Source organism: Lipomyces japonicus (genome assembly GCF_038497905.1).
Source record: "Lipomyces japonicus strain CBS 7319 unplaced genomic scaffold V1514scaffold_1, whole genome shotgun sequence".
Classification (NCBI taxonomy): domain Eukaryota; kingdom Fungi; phylum Ascomycota; class Lipomycetes; order Lipomycetales; family Lipomycetaceae; genus Lipomyces; species Lipomyces japonicus.
In genome coordinates this window covers 12507-32294 of record NW_027117813.1, presented here as the reverse complement: position 1 = coordinate 32294, position 19788 = coordinate 12507, and the positions used below count along the sequence as shown (strand labels likewise).

At 42.4% G+C, this 19788-nt stretch overlaps 9 protein-coding genes across 9 annotated transcripts; 6 read left to right on the top strand and 3 right to left on the bottom strand.

The window, feature by feature from the left end:
- Positions 1 to 813: 813 nt before the first annotated feature.
- On the top strand, positions 814 to 2342 carry V1514DRAFT_349433 (chaperonin 10-like protein). Its single transcript, XM_066929368.1, has 2 exons — positions 814 to 1059; positions 1141 to 2342. The coding sequence occupies exons 1-2, from the start codon at positions 914 to 916 to the stop codon at positions 2060 to 2062; spliced, it is 1068 nt and encodes a 355-aa protein (XP_066786036.1). The 5' UTR covers positions 814 to 913; the 3' UTR covers positions 2063 to 2342.
- Positions 2343 to 3357: 1015 nt separating this feature from the next.
- On the top strand, positions 3358 to 3935 carry V1514DRAFT_274051 (uncharacterized protein; the record flags this gene model as incomplete). Its single annotated transcript, XM_066924840.1, has 3 exons — positions 3358 to 3440; positions 3505 to 3774; positions 3833 to 3935. 3 exons carry the CDS (start codon positions 3358 to 3360, stop codon positions 3933 to 3935), a joined length of 456 nt encoding a protein of 151 aa, XP_066786035.1.
- A 345-nt stretch (positions 3936 to 4280) lies between these two features.
- V1514DRAFT_323083 (P-loop containing nucleoside triphosphate hydrolase protein) lies at positions 4281 to 6511 on the top strand. Its single transcript, XM_066926181.1, has 3 exons — positions 4281 to 4524; positions 4903 to 4957; positions 5019 to 6511. The coding sequence occupies exons 1-3, from the start codon at positions 4376 to 4378 to the stop codon at positions 6360 to 6362; spliced, it is 1548 nt and encodes a 515-aa protein (XP_066786034.1). The 5' UTR covers positions 4281 to 4375; the 3' UTR covers positions 6363 to 6511.
- A 423-nt stretch (positions 6512 to 6934) lies between these two features.
- Positions 6935 to 8491, top strand: V1514DRAFT_274429 (P-loop containing nucleoside triphosphate hydrolase protein; the record flags this gene model as incomplete). The annotated part of the gene is made up of 3 exons (XM_066924854.1): positions 6935 to 7442; positions 7531 to 7805; positions 7865 to 8491. The coding sequence occupies 3 exons, from the start codon at positions 6935 to 6937 to the stop codon at positions 8489 to 8491; spliced, it is 1410 nt and encodes a 469-aa protein (XP_066786033.1).
- A 233-nt stretch (positions 8492 to 8724) lies between these two features.
- Positions 8725 to 10065, bottom strand: V1514DRAFT_323072 (2-nitropropane dioxygenase). The gene is made up of 3 exons (XM_066926180.1): positions 9906 to 10065; positions 9273 to 9828; positions 8725 to 9203 (listed from the first exon to the last, which is right to left on the bottom strand). The coding sequence occupies exons 1-3, from the start codon at positions 9982 to 9984 to the stop codon at positions 8765 to 8767; spliced, it is 1074 nt and encodes a 357-aa protein (XP_066786032.1). The 5' UTR covers positions 9985 to 10065; the 3' UTR covers positions 8725 to 8764.
- Positions 10066 to 11299: 1234 nt separating this feature from the next.
- On the top strand, positions 11300 to 12471 carry V1514DRAFT_339996 (uncharacterized protein; the record flags this gene model as incomplete). Its single annotated transcript, XM_066929006.1, has 2 exons — positions 11300 to 11806; positions 11899 to 12471. The coding sequence occupies 2 exons, from the start codon at positions 11300 to 11302 to the stop codon at positions 12469 to 12471; spliced, it is 1080 nt and encodes a 359-aa protein (XP_066786031.1).
- A 2086-nt stretch (positions 12472 to 14557) lies between these two features.
- V1514DRAFT_274444 (uncharacterized protein) lies at positions 14558 to 16774 on the bottom strand (the record flags this gene model as incomplete). Its single annotated transcript, XM_066924855.1, has 4 exons — positions 14558 to 15947; positions 16095 to 16313; positions 16376 to 16482; positions 16553 to 16774. Coding segments are annotated over 4 exons (1938 nt in total), but the record flags the coding sequence as incomplete, so codon positions are not given.
- A 468-nt stretch (positions 16775 to 17242) lies between these two features.
- On the bottom strand, positions 17243 to 18681 carry V1514DRAFT_323057 (Ca2+ regulator and membrane fusion protein Fig1-domain-containing protein). Its single transcript, XM_066926179.1, has 3 exons — positions 18221 to 18681; positions 17688 to 18156; positions 17243 to 17613 (listed from the first exon to the last, which is right to left on the bottom strand). Exons 1-3 carry the CDS (start codon positions 18321 to 18323, stop codon positions 17307 to 17309), a joined length of 879 nt encoding a protein of 292 aa, XP_066786029.1. The 5' UTR covers positions 18324 to 18681; the 3' UTR covers positions 17243 to 17306.
- A 12-nt stretch (positions 18682 to 18693) lies between these two features.
- V1514DRAFT_323056 (dihydrofolate reductase-like domain-containing protein) lies at positions 18694 to 19752 on the top strand (the record flags this gene model as incomplete). Its single annotated transcript, XM_066926178.1, has 2 exons — positions 18694 to 19148; positions 19228 to 19752. Coding segments are annotated over exons 1-2 (796 nt in total), but the record flags the coding sequence as incomplete, so codon positions are not given.
- Positions 19753 to 19788: the final 36 nt, after the last annotated feature.

Below are 19788 nucleotides of genomic sequence, written 5' to 3'. Positions count from 1 at the left end.
AGTTAAAAATGTTTCAATTATACATGTTCAATTACATGAATTTTAATTTTTTTTCTGGATCACTTGATATTAGTCACAGAACAAGAGTGAATGTAAAGTTAGCGTAATTTACATCGCTATCCTTTGATCAGGCCATGCTGCTTCAGTGCTTGCTCATACGAACGTTGCGTTTAACTTTTTGGACCCCGTAATCAACCACTGTCACACGATGTGATTACAAAGCGGGGCATCTTTCTAGCGTTATTTAAGGGACTTATTGTCGCCTGCTCAATTAAATCACACATCTAGAGATAAAGTTCAACATAGTAGACGTAATATCATAAATATAGGATTGAATTTATATAATCTATATTAAAATATCAAGTAAGAAAATAAGTTGAAAAAAATAGATCAAAATATATAAAAGATGTTAATATCTAAAGTTAAAAATGGGTCAAAGTAATCATGATAAAGTAGATACATCATTTGATATATTTAATTGTTTTAATTTTGTTACTGGGTCGAAACCGTTGTTATAGATCTTTTAAAGAGTCTTGTACATTATTACTTATTACTTCCGTTTCATACTCACACTATCCTACCTACATTCGCCGTAGTTTAGTCACAGCGATGCTAATCCTGTCCTCTTGAAAAACATAACAAACCACGTGCACATTTTTTGAGAGAAAATCAAGGATGCATGAATATTGTGAACCTTATATGTTCATCGCTAATAATTGGCCCTTACCCAATGATTAGAATAGCATTTTCATGTATGACGTTAAGCGGCTAGAGATGTGTGCGTCTTTCTTTTCCAAAAAGAAAAAAAAAAAAGTTGTTTTAGCCGATAGCCATCAAGTAAAATTATGTATATATAACGGCCTGTAAACCGGGAAGTTCTAGCATTTACAAAGAGATTAATTATAAACTAATAATGTCTCAAGACTCTGTTGCTCCTTCTTCGACTTTTAACGGATGGATAGGATTTGATAAAAATGCAATCAAAGGTAATCTTGTTCATACCACGTTCGAGCCAAAACCATTTACCGACAATGATATTGATGTTGAAATAACTCATTGGTAATGAATTAATTTTTAAAAGCCCTTATATTTATTAATTTTTGTTATGGTCAAAGTTAGTTAATAGGCTATTTTTTTTAGTGGTGTTTGTGCTTCTGATCTTCACACGCTCCGTTCAGGATGGGCCAAGTCAGACTATCCTGTCGTGGTCGGGCACGAAATTGTTGGCAATGTTATTCGCAAGGGAAAGAACGTGAATCACTTAAACATTGGCGACAGGGTCGGCATTGGTGCGCAGAGCAGTTCATGCCTCGCTTGTGATGAATGCAAGACCGATAATGAACAGTACTGTGACAACATGGTGCAAACTTATAATGATCGTTATCCGGACGGATCAAAAACATATGGCGGATACGCCACGCATGGCCGGTTCCCTGCCGCATTTGCTTTTCCTATTCCTGATAGCCTGCAATCAGCAATTGCTGCACCCATGCTCTGTGGAGGCGTCACCATGTATTCTCCATTGAAGCGATACGGCGCTGGACCAGGAAAGTCAGTTGGAATTGTTGGAATTGGCGGGCTAGGTCATTTTGGTGTACTTTTTGCCTCTGCACTTGGATGCGACAATGTTGTAGCCGTATCACGGTCTAGGTCGAAGGAAGTTGATGTAAAGGTCATGGGTGCTAATAAGATCATTGCCACGCAAGAAGAAAACTGGGACGTTAATAACGCGGCCACGCTGGATTTGATTGTTTGCACGGCAAACGATCCCGAAATCGAAGTTAGCAGTTATGCTCTCTTGTTGAGGCGTGGTGGCATTCTCGTGCAAGTTGGAGCACCAGAAGATGTTTTGAAGTTTAACCCGATGCCATTGATTTTCAAAAATCGAAGTATCGCCGGTACGGTGATTGGTTCGCGTAAAGAAATTAAGGAAATGCTTGAGTTGGCGGTTAAGAAAAATATTAAGAGCTGGATTCAGGAATACCCGATGGATCAGGTTAATAAGGTGATTGTAAAAATGAACACCACTGGTGCTAGATATAGGTATGTGTTAGTGAATTAGCTTAATTTACCCAAGTGTTTCGAATAAATATTTGTTTTGCGCTAAAACTCCAATATAAATTCAATTTAAGAGACTGTTGTTAAGTACAACAAGCAATGTATCAATAGCTTGGTTTGTCAAGTGGCCTATGCAGTTTCCATATCCGAAATTATTCGTAATGATGGTCTATCCAACAACTGATTTTTTCCGTAAATTAAAATATTATGCGTTAGCGATGGAAGGTCTGAAAAATGCCGTAACGTAATAAGATTTGATTGCTGTTGTATGATAACTAATTTTTCGGCGCAATAAAAATTCCCCAATTATTTATATTTTGACAAATATGACGGCTTGTGTACTTCATGTACTTCCACACGATTGAACAACTTTTTATCACATTAACCATTGTAATTTTATAAGGCTATAAAAATAATCGTACTGTGACCCTCACTGTCTCAAGTTTTACCATTTTTTTTTGCCTTACTTTTTATTTGCCACTAAAGTAATTCGATGCTAGTATAATGTGCAGATGCGAACTTCGATCGCGAAATTAATACGACTATAAGAAACAAACAAATGTATTACTTAGTTACAACTCGTAACATAATTAGGCTGGAGGAGCCTATTAAAATGGTATAAAAATGCACATCTTGATTGGCAATCCATTGACATCTGGTTTGTTGACAATGGAAGGAATAAATAAGTCGAACCCCACATGTTGGGTTCCTGCTACGTTTGTTTTTCCTATTTATGATAGCGCCACATAAGTAATTGCTGTACCCATGCTCTCCAAAAGCGTCATCATGTATTTTCTGTTGAAGCGATACCGTTTTGAGACGAAAAATTCAGCTAGAATTGGCGGGCTCGGTCACGCACTTTTCGTTTTCGAACGTGGATGCGACAACGTCGTAGCCGTAAGTCGTATTACGGTCTAGGGTCATGAAAGCAGATATGTTGCTATTGATTATCAGAAATGCAAGCATTGCGGGACAGCGATTGATCAGTAGGCCATTAAATGAAATAGTAAGTCGGATTCAGGAGTATGCGATGGATAAAGTTAATATGATTGCCAAGTTAACGACGGTGCCAGGTTCAACAGGTTTGTGCTAATAAACTAAAAAAAGCATGATTGTAAATGCACTAAAGTTGGTCATGCAATAATGACATTTATTATTGTATCCATGTGCCTGCGAAACGTCATGTGCAGAACGATATGTGATGACTGATCAACCGTATAGTGCGTGCGTTATCATAGAATAATCTTATGTTATTACACTTACTCATCGGCGCTTAATAACTGCCTTTTGCATTTAAAAATGGCTTCCAAATTGATTCCACCATTTACCAAGGACACGGCGCATGAGAAAGTGAAAATTGCACAAAAGCTGTGGAACACAAAGTATGGTAGTGTATACAATTGAGGTGTGCTTGGTGTGTGAGATGTATTGTACTAATGGACAAAGAAACCCGTCATTAGTAGCAAAAGCGTACACTGAAAATTCCATATGGCGAAACAGAACATCGTTCGTTAAAGGCCACAAGGAGATTGAGCAGTTTCTTGCTGCCAAATGGGCCAAAGAGTCAGACTACGTGCTAAGAAAGGAGTTGTTTGCGTTTACGGATAACAAGATTGCAGTTCAATTCTGGTATGAATGGCGAGACGCAGACCAATGGTACCGAACATACGGCTTAGAAGACTGGACATTTGCCGCAGACGGAAGAATGGAGAAAAGGTGAGATGAGTAGTATGTACGATGTACGACGTACACAGTTGCTAACAATCTCTCGCAGGCACATGAGCGGGAATGACTTGGCCATACAGGACCACGAGCGCTGGTTTAAGAGCGGGGACATTGACCAGGTTGTCCTTGGACTAGCCATTACTAGCAAGTGATTTAATAAAAGAATTGTCTGAGTGTTCTGTGTAATGTCTGTAAATTATACCGTTTGTAACCTTGCAACTGCTTTCAGTTCTCGACTCTGATTTGACGGCGGAAAGAATGGCGGGCTAACTGTCATAAATGCGGTTCAGATATGCCATGAAAGTTTATGCGTTTTTGCAGTTGTGGTGTATATCGCCAACTGCAGGAGCGCGTCCGACTAGCCCGGACGCTGACACGCTGATTGGCCAGAGTATTAGCATAACCACACAACTAATGCGCGGTTATGCTGGTGCCCTTGTTTTGTTAGTGGTTTTTTGCTCACCGTTTTAGTGAGGGCACCGAGTCTCGGGCGCCGGGTCGAATTCGACGTCCTCACCTTTTCGTTCCTTTTTCTCTTTTTTTCTCTTCGCCCTTACGCCTTTCCCTTTTTTACCTCTCCATCCTTTAAAAGATGCCTGTCCCTCGTCTTATCCCCCGTGTGTCTCGTGCGGCCTTTAAGGTTGCTCAGGCTAACAACCGTGTTTTCAATGCTCCTCTTTCGAGCCGGGTCCAGCTCTCCCGTGGCCTTGCGACTGCCGCCTCTGCCAGCGGTGCCATCCGGTAGGTTTCTTTTTCTGCTTTTTTTTTTTTCTCAATTGCATTCCATTATGTTTCAGATCGGAGAATTGCAAATATACGTGTTTGCTGGGTTTAAGTGCTGGCTTTTTTTTTGATTGTGGTCGACCATGGTTCGACAATCTCGGTTTGCAGGATTTTTTTTCGATTTCTGGAAGTCTGAAATGCTTGTCAATTTTTACCATCAACAACAAGGTCAATTCACTCAATTATGTTACATGTGTTTTTTGTGTTTAGCAGATTGTTATATATTTCAATGGATTGATTGATTTTCGGCAAATTGTGGAATATCGATTGAGTCCGATCTGGACGGAATGTATGGTTTCATGGAACGTTTTTACTAATACCTTTTTTGTTTTACAGAAGTGTTATTGGTGCTGTCGTCGATGTTCAATTCGAACAGGACAATCTTCCTGCCGTAAGTTTCATTCATACATCATTTATCTTGATAAAAACTTTACTAATTTTTTTTTGCTCAGATTTTGAACGCTCTTGAGGTTCAGGACCACACTGGTGACCGTCTTGTTCTCGAAGTTGCCCAGCATCTTGGTGAGAACACCGTCCGAACCATTGCTATGGATGGTACTGAGGGTCTTGTTCGTGGCCAGAAGGTCGTTGACACTGGTGCTCCCATCACTATTCCTGTCGGACGTGGCACTCTTGGCCGTATCATTAACGTCATTGGTGAGCCCATTGATGAGCGTGGACCCATTAAGGCCACCAAGTTCCTTCCCATCCATGCCGACCCGCCAGAGTTCATTGATCAGTCTACCGAGGCTGAGGTTCTCGAGACTGGTATCAAGGTCGTCGATCTTCTTGCTCCCTATGCCCGTGGTGGTAAGATTGGTCTTTTCGGTGGTGCCGGTGTCGGTAAGACTGTGTTCATTCAGGAGCTTATCAACAACATCGCCAAGGCCCATGGTGGTTTCTCCGTCTTCACCGGTGTCGGTGAGCGAACTCGTGAAGGTAACGATTTATACCGTGAAATGATTGAGACCGGTGTCATCAACCTCGAAGGTGAGTCCAAGGTGACTCTTGTCTTCGGTCAGATGAACGAACCCCCGGGTGCTCGTGCCCGTGTTGCCCTTACCGGTCTTACCGTCGCTGAATACTTCCGTGACGAAGAAGGTCAGGATGTGTTGCTCTTCATTGACAACATTTTCCGTTTCACTCAGGCCGGTTCCGAGGTGTCTGCTCTTTTGGGTCGTATCCCGTCTGCTGTCGGTTACCAGCCAACCTTGGCTACCGATATGGGTCTCCTTCAGGAACGTATCACCACCACCCGCAAGGGTTCCGTTACCTCAGTCCAGGCCGTTTACGTGCCAGCTGATGATTTGACTGATCCTGCCCCTGCTACCACTTTCGCCCATTTGGATGCCACCACTGTGTTGTCCCGTGGTATCTCTGAGTTGGGCATCTACCCTGCTGTCGATCCTCTCGATTCCAAGTCTCGTCTTCTTGACGCTTCCGTTGTCGGCCAGGAGCACTACGATATTGCCACCCAGGTCCAGCAGACCCTCCAGGCTTACAAGTCGCTTCAGGATATCATTGCTATTCTTGGTATGGATGAATTGTCCGAGGCTGATAAGCTCATTGTCGAGCGTGCCCGTAAGATCCAGCGTTTCCTTTCCCAGCCATTCACTGTCGCTCAGGTATTCACCGGTATTCCCGGTGCTCTCGTGTCCCTGAAGGACACTGTTAGATCTTTCAAGGAAATCCTTGACGGCAAGCACGATCACCTTCCTGAGGCTGCTTTCTACATGGTTGGCGGTATTGAGGATGTCATTGCTAAGGCTGAAAAGTTGGCTGCTGAGGCTTCTTAAATGTTGGGAAACAGGCATTTTTAATTTATTCCCTACACAACTGAAAGGATATACGGTGTATTTTTTAAAAAAAAAACTCTTTTCTTTATATATATCTCTCTGTATTGAAGTTGCTTTCTTTTAATACATTGTGTTATTTTTCATAGAAATTTTCTATAACTATATGGTATATTGATTATATTGGTGTAATTGACCCAGGGTAAGTGAATCTAAATTGTTGCCCCGCGAAATTCGTGTTGGCCGCCGTAGATCCAGCGAGCATGAACTTCGTTCCGCCATCCCCGCATCACCTTCATCGTTTTAAGAAGAAAATGACAGGAATAATACGATTTAATTTTGCTTGTAAAGTGAATCTGTTGACGGCATTGCAATCGATGCCTAAACTGCCGACCAGGGCTCGCACTTCTTATTCAACCCGTGACTCTAGCGGTCGGGGCTTCTCCTCCTCATTACCGGTTGAGAACAGCAATAATAGCAGTAATACCAGCAACGACCGTGGCCCATTGTTTCGCAAACCAACGACGAGAATTCATTCGTCATTTGGTTCATCACCGGCTCCTTATGGATCTACAATGACTGCTGAATCGGCGGCACCGTCGCGATTCCGCACGCAGCTACATCCGCGACAAATCAAATCACACTTGGATCAATTTTTGATTGGTCAGGACAGGGCCAAGGTTGTGGTTTCAGTGGCGGTGTTTAATCATTATCAACGCGTGCAGGTGTTTGATGACCGGAAGGAGCGACTGCAACGGGAATTTGAGACCAGGTTGCGTAATGACCTGGCTGCCAGCGAGGCGGCAGCATCTGGTCACGCGGTTGAGCATGAAAGATTGTCATTCCAGGAACATGCCGATGCTAGTACTGACGTATCGAAATTACACAAGTCAAACGTTCTTCTTCTCGGACCTACCGGGAGTGGCAAAACGCTCATGATGCAAACGGTTGCCAAGTTCGTGGGCGTGCCGTTTACCATTGTTGATTGCACGTCGCTTACACAGGCTGGGTATGTTGGTGAGGACGTGGATATTTGCATTCGTAGATTACTTGAGAATTCAGACTATGATGTTCAAAAAGCAGGTAAGAATAATAATAATAATAATAATAATATTATTAAATACTTTTCTTGTTTGGTTTTTTATTAATTGGATTATGTTTTTGTTTAAAGAATTTGGGATTGTGGTTTTAGATGAGTGTGACAAGCTGGCCAAGCCGATGAGGTCTGGGCCGTTCTTTAGTAAGGACGTTGCAGGTGAAGGCGTGCAGCAATCATTGTTGCAGATGATTGAAGGTGCTGATATCACGGTTAAAAAGTCAAATGCACCTGCGGGGTTGACATCCAGGGAAACGTTTACGGTCAACACGGAGAATATTTTGTTTATTTTTTCTGGCGCTTTTGTTGGCCTGGAGAAGATCATTACTGAAAGATTAAAGCGCAAAGGCGTGAGTATTAGTAGGTTTTGCAAGATATTAATTAAGATACTTACGATTTTACGATTTAGTCATTCGAATCATTTGGATTTCGCAGCAACAAGCAAGGTTTGGAAGAGCAAACTGATATTAAGAATTTTTTCACGCCGTCGAATACTCATCCGCTCAATCTATTAGAAAATGAAGACCTGGTCGCGTTCGGATTAATTCCCGAATTAGTAGGTCGGATTCCTAACGTATCGCCTTTGCTGCCATTAACGGAGCAAGACATGGCTCGCATTATTACCGAACCTAAGAACGCGATTTTGAGGCAATATCAGCAATCGTTCAAGATGTTTGGAGTCGAGCTTAAGTTTACAGATCGTGCGATTGGTTGGTTGGCCAAGATGGCCCTCAAGCAAGGCACGGGCGCGCGAGGTTTGAAGGGTGTCATGGCTAGGTTGTTACTCGACGTCAATTATGAACTTCCGGAGTCAAGTACGAAGTACGTTTTGATAACGGAAGATGTGGTCAAGACGTTTAAAATGATAAACGACGATGAAAAAGTGAAACCTTTTTATTATTCGCGAGGTCAGCGATTGAAATTTTTGGATCATTTAGCATCTGAAAGATTGCAACATGAAATCAAACCGAACTTGATTGAGGAACCAGTTGTTGTGGAAGAACTGGTCAAAAAACGTGTACGGTCGGTGAATTAAATTAGTGATTTGGGTTTTCAAATTGAGATTTGAAAGCATTAACTGATTTTGGTGAGATATTTTTGTTGCATGCGTTGCGTTTGTTTGGGAGAATTTTCTATTTTTTTTTTTTTTCCATGGTATTTGCTGGTTTATGTTAATTTTGTATTTTTTGTAATTTTTTTTTTTTCGGTGTTGAGGCAGGAAGGGTGTGGGATGGAGGCGTGGCGGCAGAATATGAATTATATACTTCGGTTCATTATAGTATTTTTCAACAGTTATTATTATAATAATTTACAATTTTGATTTGATACTTAAAAAACCTGTTGCGCGTCTGAGTACAGCCTCAGCCTCGGTGACAAGTTCGTCGACAATATCCTTAGCCGGCTTGATTGAATTCACAATCGCGGCAACTTCACCCATTAAATACGGTCTGGCATTATCTTCAATGATTTCCGGCAATTCCTTGTTTTCCTTTTCATATTTTTCTAATTCCCATACTACCGGAATCTTGCCCTGACTGGTTAATTGCTTGATCAGGTCCCGACGGTTTTGTTCCCAATCTTCCACATAGGCTTGACGTCGGATGCGAAGCGGACGTCCGGTATAGATAATTGTACGGACCGTGTCATCAAACCTGGCTGATTTTACTAAATCTTGATGAATCTTGGGCGCGCCTGCCTCTTCAGCGCAGATAAACCTGGTACCGACCCATACCGCGCTTGCGCCAGCCCTATATATACCCAATTTTCAAAAGTTAGCAATTAACCCGGTAGCCAAAAATACATATACATAAACCTACGCCAAAGCAGCGGCAAGACCCCGCCCGGTAGCAATTCCACCGGCGGCAATAACTTCGACTTGCTTGCCAGTAAGACTACTTTTTTTCCCCTTAACTGCTTCCACCACGGTTGGGATTAAAATTGAGGTCGGGATCGATCCGGTGTGACCGCCACCTTCTCCACCTTGCGCACAAATAATGTCCACGCCAACTTCAAGAGCCTTGATGGCATGTCTGGGCGCGCCAATCATGTTCATGACTGGAATCTTGGCCGCGTGCAACCGGTCAACCACTTTCTGCGTCGGCACGCCAACCGCAGACACAAACAAGCTGGTCCCTTCGTCGATAATCACGTCAATCAGCTCGTCAAGTTGACCCTTCGTGTAGTCATAATTTGTCTTGCGCGCGGTACCGCCAACTTGCGGGAGTAACAAGTCCACACCAAACTTTGTCACGCCGGGCTTGAGATCGGCCTTGATTTCCCGGATTTGTTCGCGCAGCATGTCTGGCGAGTAGCCAAGTCCGCCAATGACGCCAAGTCCGCCAGCGTTAGAAACTGCAGCTGCGAGTCTGGGACGTGGAAGAAGGAAAAAAAAACATTCAATGTTAGCCTACACAACTGGCGTGGAATCTTGTTTCATGAAAATAACTTATCTGATGCAACATTCATTCCTGCCAGCAAGATCGGATGCTGGATGCCAAAAAGTTCAGTAATGGGAGTCGTGATTGTCATGCTAACACTGTATGAGCAAAAAAATAAAAAATTGGTTGGCAAACAAATGAGCAAGAGATCGCACTCGATCTTTATATTTCTCTATCTTTCTTTGGCAAACCGAGGAAGTCTCAAAATGCGGGGATGGCTCCACAAGCCCCCTTGCAGGTAAGCAAATTGAAAGCATCGGCCCCTAACTACGCTAACTTAAACCAGGCTTGACCTCGATGGGAGCCAGTGACGAGATACGAGAGATACCGTTGAGAAGGACTTATATTTATAATCCCTCAAATGTATTTGACTATTAGTACATACTGTGGCTCTAAACTATGCCTTCAAAAACAAACGCCACATAATTGAAATTCCAAACGAGTTCTGAAAGTGATTATACTGCTTGGTTTGCATTCAACAATCAATATATTCTGTCTTAACTGCGGTATCTATGTGTATTTTTTTTTTGTACAGATAACCTTTTTATTAACACAAAAACACTTAAACTGTGGGTTTTGGAAGGTCGGGGCTATTGTCGGGGTCGGATTCCGAAAACATTGTGTTGCCGGAAGTTGCCACGGATTCGTTTTGATGGGAAGTCATCATTAAAAAAATTTTAATCGTGCCAGTGAAGTATGGATTAGACCGGAATTCAATTGAAGATTAGTGTTATTTGAATGTCTAAAATGTCATTTCCGTACCGTCTTGAATAATAATGAACCAACCAGATCACAAAAATCCGTTTCCGCAATGTATGTACAATGTACAGCGTAAAATTAGAGAATTACATAAAATAAAATTAAAAATTTTTCTATTTTATTCATTGGCATTTTGATTGAATAATAAATATTAATTTTTCGCCTGTCATCTACAAACGCATTTGGCGCGCTAATTTATGTGACTGTAATATATATCAAAGCTTATTATTATAAAAAATTTATAAAAAATTTATAATAAATTAAAGAATAATCAGTAAGTAATATGAGGGTATCGTTAAAATACTATAATGCATGTGAATGTGGCAAAAAGAACAAAATGACTGGATGACTGACTGCTGGTCCGGATCAAAATTTACATCTGCGCGCACTAATGAGCAAGACGCGCTGTGCCCCCAAAATTCCTTCCCTACAACAGATCATCAATACCTAACTCATCATCACCATCATCATCCCTGAAAAAAAAAAAAAAAAACTTCTAATTTTGTAAGCAAGACTTGTTATGAATTGACACAAATAATTAACTTCTCGGTTTTTTTCAAGTTGAAAGAAATAATGGAAAAACTGGTTAAGCGCTAGACGCGGTCATTAATGATGACCCATCCAGTCTCGACAGGATTCCTGTTTTCATGCAAATGGACAAACACGTCGACATTCCTGACAAGAAAAAAAATCGTCATTGGACGAAAAGTGTCTGGAACAAGGTCGTTTCGTCTCACGTGCACAAACCATCGACAACCCCGCAATCCACCTGCTCCGCCGTGCATAAAGCCGTTGTTGAGAATACCATCACCGTCCTGACTCGCGCCATGTTTGTCAACGAAGTGTTAAGACTTAAAAATGCCTGCCAGAGAAGACGCCGCATTCCCGTCATTCAGTCTTTTAATTTCAAAAGCAACGAGCCTAATGGCAAAATGACTGGCGGGGATATTGACACTGTTGACAACCACAGTGAAAAAGCTAACAAAATGTCAAGACTTCGAGATGCCAGCCGAAAAAGACGCTACATTCCCAACATTCGGTTTTTTAATTTCAAAAGCGACGAACCTAATGGCAAAATGACTGGCGGTGATATTGACGCTGACGATACCAAACAATTGATGACTTTCAGTTTTAGCATGCATGAAGATCCAACTGTAATCAAACATCGTGATAGTTACAGTAGTCTTGCAATAAACAATAATTCCGAAATGCTTGGTCCGTCGCGGTCTGTTAAAACCCCGGGCAGTGTCGCGAGCACGGCTGGACATCCTGTCTCAACAAGCTCGGAGAACGGCCAGACTGGATTGTTGCTTCGTCACGTCGTCGTTCGGAAATCATGAAAAAGTATCAGCGTATTATTAAAAACCTTTCGAATGACCTACAAAGCACGGAAAAGAAAAAGAAATCCAACCGTCAAAAACGCTCAAACTTGAAGCCCAGGGTGCCATCTCGTCCGCCAGCAAATGTCAACAAACATGTGTACACGTCGGTCCCTGTTACAAGTTCGAATAATTTATGGAACGCAACTGAAGACTATACGTTCCCAAACGTAAAGGGAAATTCCGACAGCTGCGACCTTTCCACTGCACGCCGGCTGGAAATCATGACGCAGTTTCGGCGTATCATCGACAACCTTCAGGAACCAACGTCCGTCAAAAGTGTCAAAAGACGGCCTAAGCGCCCCCAAGCGCCCCAAGCGTTCAAACTTGAAGCCGAATCGTCGAGACCGGTCATTGTCGACTTCAAGTTGGAACAGCGTGGAAACCACAACCGGACTGTATGTGTTCTCAAGCACGAAGGACAGTTCCGACAGCTTTAATCTTTCGCCACCACGTCAATTAAATATCTTGACAAAGTTTTGGCGTCTTGTCGACAGCTTTCGACACCCAACCGCCGTCAAAAGTACCGAGAACCAGTCGATGCGCCGCAATCAGTCGAACTTCAAGCCGTATCTTCCAAAATTAAGAGTCAATACACACTTATACACGCGGGCGCGTTCATTGTCTGCCGCAAGTTGGAATAGCTTGAAGAGCAGGTCTGGAGTATATGTGTTTCCCAACGCCAACCATAGTTCTGACAGTGTCAACGATTCGTCATTTCATCGCCGTTCCAGTATAACCAAAACATTCACGCAAAGTATTTCAAAGTGGTGTAAAATTTTGAACAATCACATGGTTATAAGCAAATGGCCTTTGAAATTGATCATACCCGGTCGTGGGTTGATCGTCGTCGTTGTCATTCAAGTCAAAAATCAGCAGCTGTTAATCGCCGGCTCTTGTACTCGCGAGTGAGCACGTCACGTGCAATATGAGAACTATAGGACTAGTAAAGTCAACAACAGAACAACAAATCAACAGTTTAGTCAAATTAGGCAATTATTAAGATTGAACAGCTATCAGAAAAGAATTTGTTTTGGACAATTGTGTATATTATTTGTTGAATCCATGCTGAATCGGACGAACAAGGTAAGAAATTAACGTTATATCAAGCGAATTGGAATTTGCTAACGTATGCGAATATGTGGTCGTCATAGACCATGAACCCACAGATGGTCGAGAAGCCAGGGCTCAAGACCAATTTTTCAGACTGTTTCACGCTGAATTGTATGAACAATTAATTGATGTGTCGTTTCTCCCCGGCAACATTTTACCGTTCTAATGGCAAGCCATCCCCTCGCACTGGCTTGCCATATGCTTTTCACGTGATTACAGAATCAGGAAGAGAACCGTCAATTTGGTTCATGGCATGAAGGATTAGAAGATACCCGAATAAGCATGGGATGTGAATGGAACAAAGAAAACCACACAAGTGGTGAAGCGTTTTCCGATTACGATACCGTTGAATTTTACTAAGGACTTGTCTGCCTGACTGTTTATTTGTTGTTACTGTTGTTGTTACTGCCCTTGCTATTTTTGATGTTGTCGTGGCTGCTGTCGTTGCTGTTGTCGTTATTCATTATCGCTTTGTTATTTTTTTTTTGTTTTCATCTGCTACCCGTACGCAATGTACAAGTTGGAGTTTTTTTTTTGGACGGTCGACAAGTGGCCTTATATTATTATACTGATATCATGAGAATTTTTTTTAAAAGCTGGAAAACCGGAGTTGTAAACGTCTTCAATCAATGCCAGGCATTTTTCTTTTTTTTTTGTCAATAAATTTCAATGGGTTTAATACATTACATAACATCCAGTCATTCACTAACAACTAACTATCAATAAGAAGGTTGTTCGTATGTAACAAAAATATCGAAAATGTACTATACATGATTTTACAAAGTACAACAATTAAAGCCTATTTATAGGAGTTTGCTCTAGGAATCTAAATATTTTGTTTTCTTTCTATTACAACCCTGGATGTTGAGACATCGTGGCATCTTCATGGTCATGGCTGTCATTGTCGAACGACCCAATAAACATGGAAATATCGTCCCACAAAACTCCGCTTTCCTGCCAATCCAAATATAGATGATCGAACGCAACTGACTCGTTGTCCAAGAAATCAACCAGCTCATCCGTGCCCATAAGTGGCCGGTTCAAGCTCAATGATGAAGACGCCGGCGTGCCTGCAGCCAGGGATTCGGACATGCTACTATTATTGGCCATAGCCGCAGCATCCGTGGAAGAATTCGTTGGAGTGCCAGCTCCAGGCAAAATTCCATATTCATGCTGCTGTTCGAATGTGGGACCGTATCGGGTCGAATTATCCAGTAACGCCATTACGCCACGCGTGTTCATCATTTCTGGGCCTTCGTCCTTCATGGCTTTTAACCTCGGCGATGTGATCGGCTTGGCCTGTGATGATTGCATGACCTGAGCTGCCGCAGCTTGAGCTTGCTGCTGCGCATGTCGCACAACCATGGGGTGAGATTGACCCTGGCCGGCACCAGCTGGCAAAACTTGAAACGTGCCGTACCGTTCTCGCCAAACCCAGATGCTGTCGAACATGACCGACGTTGCCATGCGGGATCGCAGTTTTAAATTAAGGGATTGAATGCCTGATTGACCGTCCCTGATCGAATTCGACTTGTCCTTTGAAAAAAGTTTCCATACTTGAAACATGATTGTGGAAATCCGAATAGGCAGGTCATTATCCTTAATGGAAGACTTGCGCAAAATGGTAATCGCGGTTGCGAAATGCCGTTTGGCTGAGGTTGGATCCAGCGCTCTGCCAAGCTTGGAAAATTGAACTTTAAATATTGTAAAACCGGCAAGCACGACAGCTAATTGAATGAAAAGTGGCAAGTACAGTAATTGGGACAAATTGCTACGCGGCGTTATGCTGACGTCCCATGTATCTGCAAACGCAATCAGCTCGCAGGCAACATTGTGCGCTATGGAAAGCAATTCCGAATTTGAATCCAAATCGTCATCAAGAAACGCATACGCGTAAAGTTGCAATCGCGTGATTAACAACAATAGCCGGCCAAGTTGAGATAACTCGCCAAGTTTGATCTCAATCTCGTCTAATTCGATAGCCAAAATCCGAATCATGGGTCGCCGCGTGACCGAATCAACATTCCCGCACATGTCCCGCGCGTCCCGGTTGAGCAATTTGACCATCTTGTCTGCAAACTTGGCGAAAAAAATTTGCACCCGCAAATCCGGCGGGATCGTGCTAACGAACGAATGCTGCTGGTCTATGGCAGTGCTAGCCGTCCAGTCATACATTGAAAAAGCAGGGTATCCAAGTGACATTGATAAGAATTGAGACACGATATTACAAGCAACCCACGTTTTCGCTAGCTCCTGAGTCTCTGACTGCCGAGCTTGCACTTTAACCCTACCAAAATCCTGCGTGCGGCCGGGGCAATGCAAGCCGAGCTTGACAGCGTTAAACATGGCAAGGCCACATGTGTTCCAGCAAGGATCTGAATTGAGCGATCCGGCCATGGGAGGCCATAAAGTATATATTAAAACTGCCTGCACGTCGTAAGCTGTTCGCAACGGGTCGTTTAGCTGTCGAGCAACTAGAGTCTTGACGCTAAGGGAAGGACTTGGAAGCAGTGCGAAATCGGAGAATATTCGAGATGCGGTCTCGAGAATGACCCAAAACAAGATTTCTGATTTTTGAAAAATAATGTCAGGACCTGGTGATAAGTCAACCAGGGGAAAGAAAGGATGGTAATGTATATAAAACTCTTGGAAAAGTCCAATGATTTGGTCCCTGTTGACCGTGAATCCATCGAGAACACGAGGCGTGATTGTAAAAACTGTAAAATCAATTTGCTTCTCAATAGGATGCAAGGTCGCTTTTGTGGTGGCGATCGTAGATTTAGTGGCAGATGCGGAAGAATGACTAGTTTCTTTTAATGGTGGTGTTTCAACCGAAGTTGTTGATGCATGGTTAAAGAATTCATTCCGTACGAGCGGTGCGACAGTTGGCGTATGCGCATCGATTGTATCCATTTTAGAAGATTGCATATTATCATCTCTGAAATCTAACGCTACGGTTTGCAACGTTGGTGATTCAGTCATGGGCAAAAAATGCATGGTAGTGACAGCCGGTTCTGTGAGTGTAGGTGATGAATCAGACGTGCCTGCCGAAGTGCTTCCTCTAGCTAGGTCGAGTAATGTTCGAGAAACCATGCTGTCTTGCTCTGAACTTTGTATTTCTAATGATCGTCGCAACTCTTCAACTTCTTTCTCTACCGCGGCAAGACGTCTACATAACAACCTTGCATTAGAAGCAGTTAAAAAAATTAAAAATAAAAATAAATTGCTCACGCTCGTTTATAAGTCCGTTTGAAATCGCTCTTTATTGAACAATTCAGTCTTCTTTTCACACATCTGGTACATGGATCTGGTGATCTTACAAACGCATCACATTTAACCTATGCATAAACTGGTCAGTCGGAGTCGTTCCAAGGTCAAAAAAAAAAAGCCAACTGGGTAAATAAATACTTTCTGTTGCCGGCATTCCATACAGGCAATTTTGCGAAACCGCATAGACGATGATGAAAATGACGCATCTTCCGGGGACAGGCTAGCCTCTGGACCTCCTGGATTTGGAGTCTTTGATTGAACCTGGGGTTGTAGCGGTGATGGGGGTCCAGCATTTGTGACATGAGCAAAATTTGCAGGTCCAGGTTCTGAAAATAAATCTAAACTGTTGCTAATGTTCATGCTGTTGCAAGAATCAAAATTTCAAGTCGTTTCATGGAGAAAATGTGCAAATTTGGCAATTCATTCAAAATGATTTTTTCTTTTTTTTTTTTTTTGCCGAAACGAATGCAACCGTGAATGCTCAATAAATACTCCCTTTCTTTATTGTATTATTTGAATTATAATATCACACGATCTGCAACAAAAATATTTTTTCTTTTTTTTTTTTTTTTGCCTTTTGGGTTTATTGATGCAGCATGGCAAGTCTTTCCAGATATGAGTCGAGATTACAAGAAATTCGCGAAGCGCAAACGGCATGCGATGTCGGCGTTGAGTTTCGCTGCGTTTCCCCTAAAACAAAACGTTTAAAATCGATTTGGTCAAAAATAATCAACATCAATTACTTGAGCCGAATTGGAACATTATTTGGAGAAATTTGTTATAAATGTTCAAGTAATTATAGAAAATGGAAATTGGGCAAAAGTTGTAATCATGTAAAAAAAGCTATATTCTAATTATATTAAACATTATAATGGTGGTCCAAGTTCAAGGCTCAAATCCTGTTACGGGTATAATCAATTGAAGGCTCATATTTCATTCCCAACGTGGTTGCCAATGGCGGTGATTGTTGTTGATACTTCTCAAACGGACCGTGTTGCTGTTGAATTTGTTGTTTCTGAGCATCCTCGAGTTGCGATTTGGCAGCCTCACGATCGTCCTGGATCGCTAATGCAACGTTACTGACGCTGACGATTAGCAAGAACGAAAAAGTAGTCCATGCCATGGCATCAAGCTTGCGGCCCATAGTGGCGGTGATCGTGCCGGACGTGGAAATGGTAAGTATTCGTGCCAGCGATGTGCTAAACGTATTTTGAATTGGTACTCAATTAAGCAAAAAAAAAAAACCAGTTGAAAAAAGCAAGTTATTACGTACGAAGCAGCATGAGTCCAAGATGCGTTCATGCCCAGTAGCAATAGAGACAAGACGGAGCTCCACAGTGCTGCCGTGTTTGATGCACCCGCCAAGATTGAATCAGCATGAACAATGAACATCCTAACCGCGGTTGAACAAAACGCCAATATGACAAACGTCAAGCTTGCAATTGATAATGCAGGATGAATAATATGCTGAGATAACGTGACGGCAAGGTCAATCAGGTCGACACTTGATGAACCGGAGGTCGTCGTTGCCTTGACGTTGCGATATTGATCCAACGATGTGACATTTGAAAGACCACTGCATGTGATAGATGATGATGACAATGAAGAAAAAACACACACGCCGTAATATCCAGACCTTGCCTCCACGGTGGCATTCGTGGCCGTTAACCTGGACGTGAACTTGACCGCGTATACGGACGAGTATGCCTGACCAGCTGATGATGACCCGAGAATGGAAAATACTATCGCACACAAATCCGGTTAATGTTCAATAAACAAATAAATTAAAAAATTGCTGTCACTCACGAATTAGAAAAATGGAAATAAACAGCATCAGAACGACGAACCCGCGAAGGCCGCGCGCCGGACTAGGCTTAACCTTGCCGGGGAGAACTGAGATGCAAAACATTGTCACCGAAAATGAAAACAAGCACTAGATATGTTGTTGTTACTGCTAATAAAAGAAATTGATTCAGTTCAATATTTTTACAAAGAAAATTTCGACTTTAAATATTTTTCATTTTGTCCAATATTGATTGGAATCGCAAAGTTGCTGAAATTCATCCTTGAACCGGTCGCTGCAGCGACTCGTAGTAGTACAACGGTGGCTTTTCCCCTTAATTTCTCCGTAGCCATGAGCAAAAACAGGCACAATGTCAAGTCCGTGTCCTGTATCGTACATTGCAAGACACGCCATGTTTGCAAATACACGTTTTGGCAAAAAAAATATATATTTGTTGCAGGTTTTTACCTCCGCATTTTTTAACATTTGCCCCTGAATTTCCCCCATCCACTTCAACAATACAATCAATTATCGACCCAATTTGGACTGATTTCTTGATAAATTTCTAAAAAAAAACAACTTTCTGTTTTGCCCAGAAACATGCCGCCACCGTTACTGGAACCTCTACCGCCGCATATAATGTCATTTCTGGATCCGTATCTGCCACCGTCTGCAACAGCCAGAACTCATGCGCCAGATGCAAAGTTATTTGTCACGTTGACCTACGCACAAAGTCTGGATTCACGAATTGCACTCGGCAAGGGCCTGCGCACGCACTTATCAGGCCCGCAATCCAAGGCCATGACGCATTACCTGCGATCCAGGCATGATGCCATCCTGGTGGGTGTCGGCACCGCCGTAGCTGATGATCCGGCATTGAATTGCCGGTACCCGGTTCGTGATGGCCGAACCGTTTTACAGGCATCACCACGACCGGTGATTGTTGATCCAGTATTTTTTTTTTTTTATTTTTTATTTTTATTATTTTGGTTTGGAAAGTGCATGATGTGATGTTAATTGCATTTAATAGAATTTACGGTCGGGCGTTAACGCGAGTTCCAAAGTCGTGCGCAACGCGAAAAATTACGAAGGCAAGCCGGCATGGCTGATTTGTTCAAGTTGCCGGGCCAACCAATCCAGTGACGGCATCGAGATCATAACCGTACCCGGATTGGATTTGCAATCACGATATCGTTCATGGCAACAAATTTTCAACACGTTGATTGATCGGGGAATCAGGTCCGTTATGGTCGAAGGCGGCGCACAAGTGATTAATGATTTGCTCGTGCTTGCCAGTCAAGACAAGAAAAACGATCGTGATCGTGAGTTTGTGAGTTCGTTAATCATCACAATCGCGCCTACTTTTTTGGGCAAGGCCGGAGTCGAGGTCTCGCCTGCAGTGCCGGTTCAGGACGTGGTAAACGACGTGAGCTATCAACAGCTTGGAAACGACGTTGTCTTGGCAGCCAAAATAAAATAACATATGTGTAAAATTTTTCTTTTTAAAGCAATTATCCATCCGTCCAATAAATCCCAATACTCCTTTAAAAAAAAAAAAAATAAAATAAAAAAATAAACATGTAAAACAATT

What these genes read in the sequence shown, in the direction of transcription:
- V1514DRAFT_349433 (XM_066929368.1), top strand. Translation starts at nt 914, where the DNA reads ATGTCTCAAGACTCTGTTGCTCCTTCTTCGACTTTTAACGGATGGATA. An exon ending in GATGTTGAAATAACTCATTG is followed by an intron (nt 1,060 to 1,140) that starts GTAATGAATTAA and finishes TATTTTTTTTAG; the next exon opens with TGGTGTTTGTGCTTCTGATC.
- V1514DRAFT_323083 (XM_066926181.1), top strand. Translation starts at nt 4,376, where the DNA reads ATGCCTGTCCCTCGTCTTATCCCCCGTGTGTCTCGTGCGGCCTTTAAG. An exon ending in TCTGCCAGCGGTGCCATCCG is followed by an intron (nt 4,525 to 4,902) that starts GTAGGTTTCTTT and finishes TTTGTTTTACAG; the next exon opens with AAGTGTTATTGGTGCTGTCG. An exon ending in AACAGGACAATCTTCCTGCC is followed by an intron (nt 4,958 to 5,018) that starts GTAAGTTTCATT and finishes TTTTTTGCTCAG; the next exon opens with ATTTTGAACGCTCTTGAGGT.
- V1514DRAFT_323072 (XM_066926180.1), bottom strand. Translation starts at nt 9,984, where the DNA reads ATGACAATCACGACTCCCATTACTGAACTTTTTGGCATCCAGCATCCG. An exon ending in AGGAATGAATGTTGCATCAG is followed by an intron (nt 9,829 to 9,905) that starts ATAAGTTATTTT and finishes TCCTTCTTCCAC; the next exon opens with GTCCCAGACTCGCAGCTGCA. An exon ending in GGTCTTGCCGCTGCTTTGGC is followed by an intron (nt 9,204 to 9,272) that starts GTAGGTTTATGT and finishes GGGTATATATAG; the next exon opens with GGCTGGCGCAAGCGCGGTAT.
- V1514DRAFT_323057 (XM_066926179.1), bottom strand. Translation starts at nt 18,323, where the DNA reads ATGTTTTGCATCTCAGTTCTCCCCGGCAAGGTTAAGCCTAGTCCGGCG. An exon ending in TATTTCCATTTTTCTAATTC is followed by an intron (nt 18,157 to 18,220) that starts GTGAGTGACAGC and finishes TGTGTGCGATAG; the next exon opens with TATTTTCCATTCTCGGGTCA. An exon ending in TCTTGGACTCATGCTGCTTC is followed by an intron (nt 17,614 to 17,687) that starts GTACGTAATAAC and finishes AAATACGTTTAG; the next exon opens with CACATCGCTGGCACGAATAC.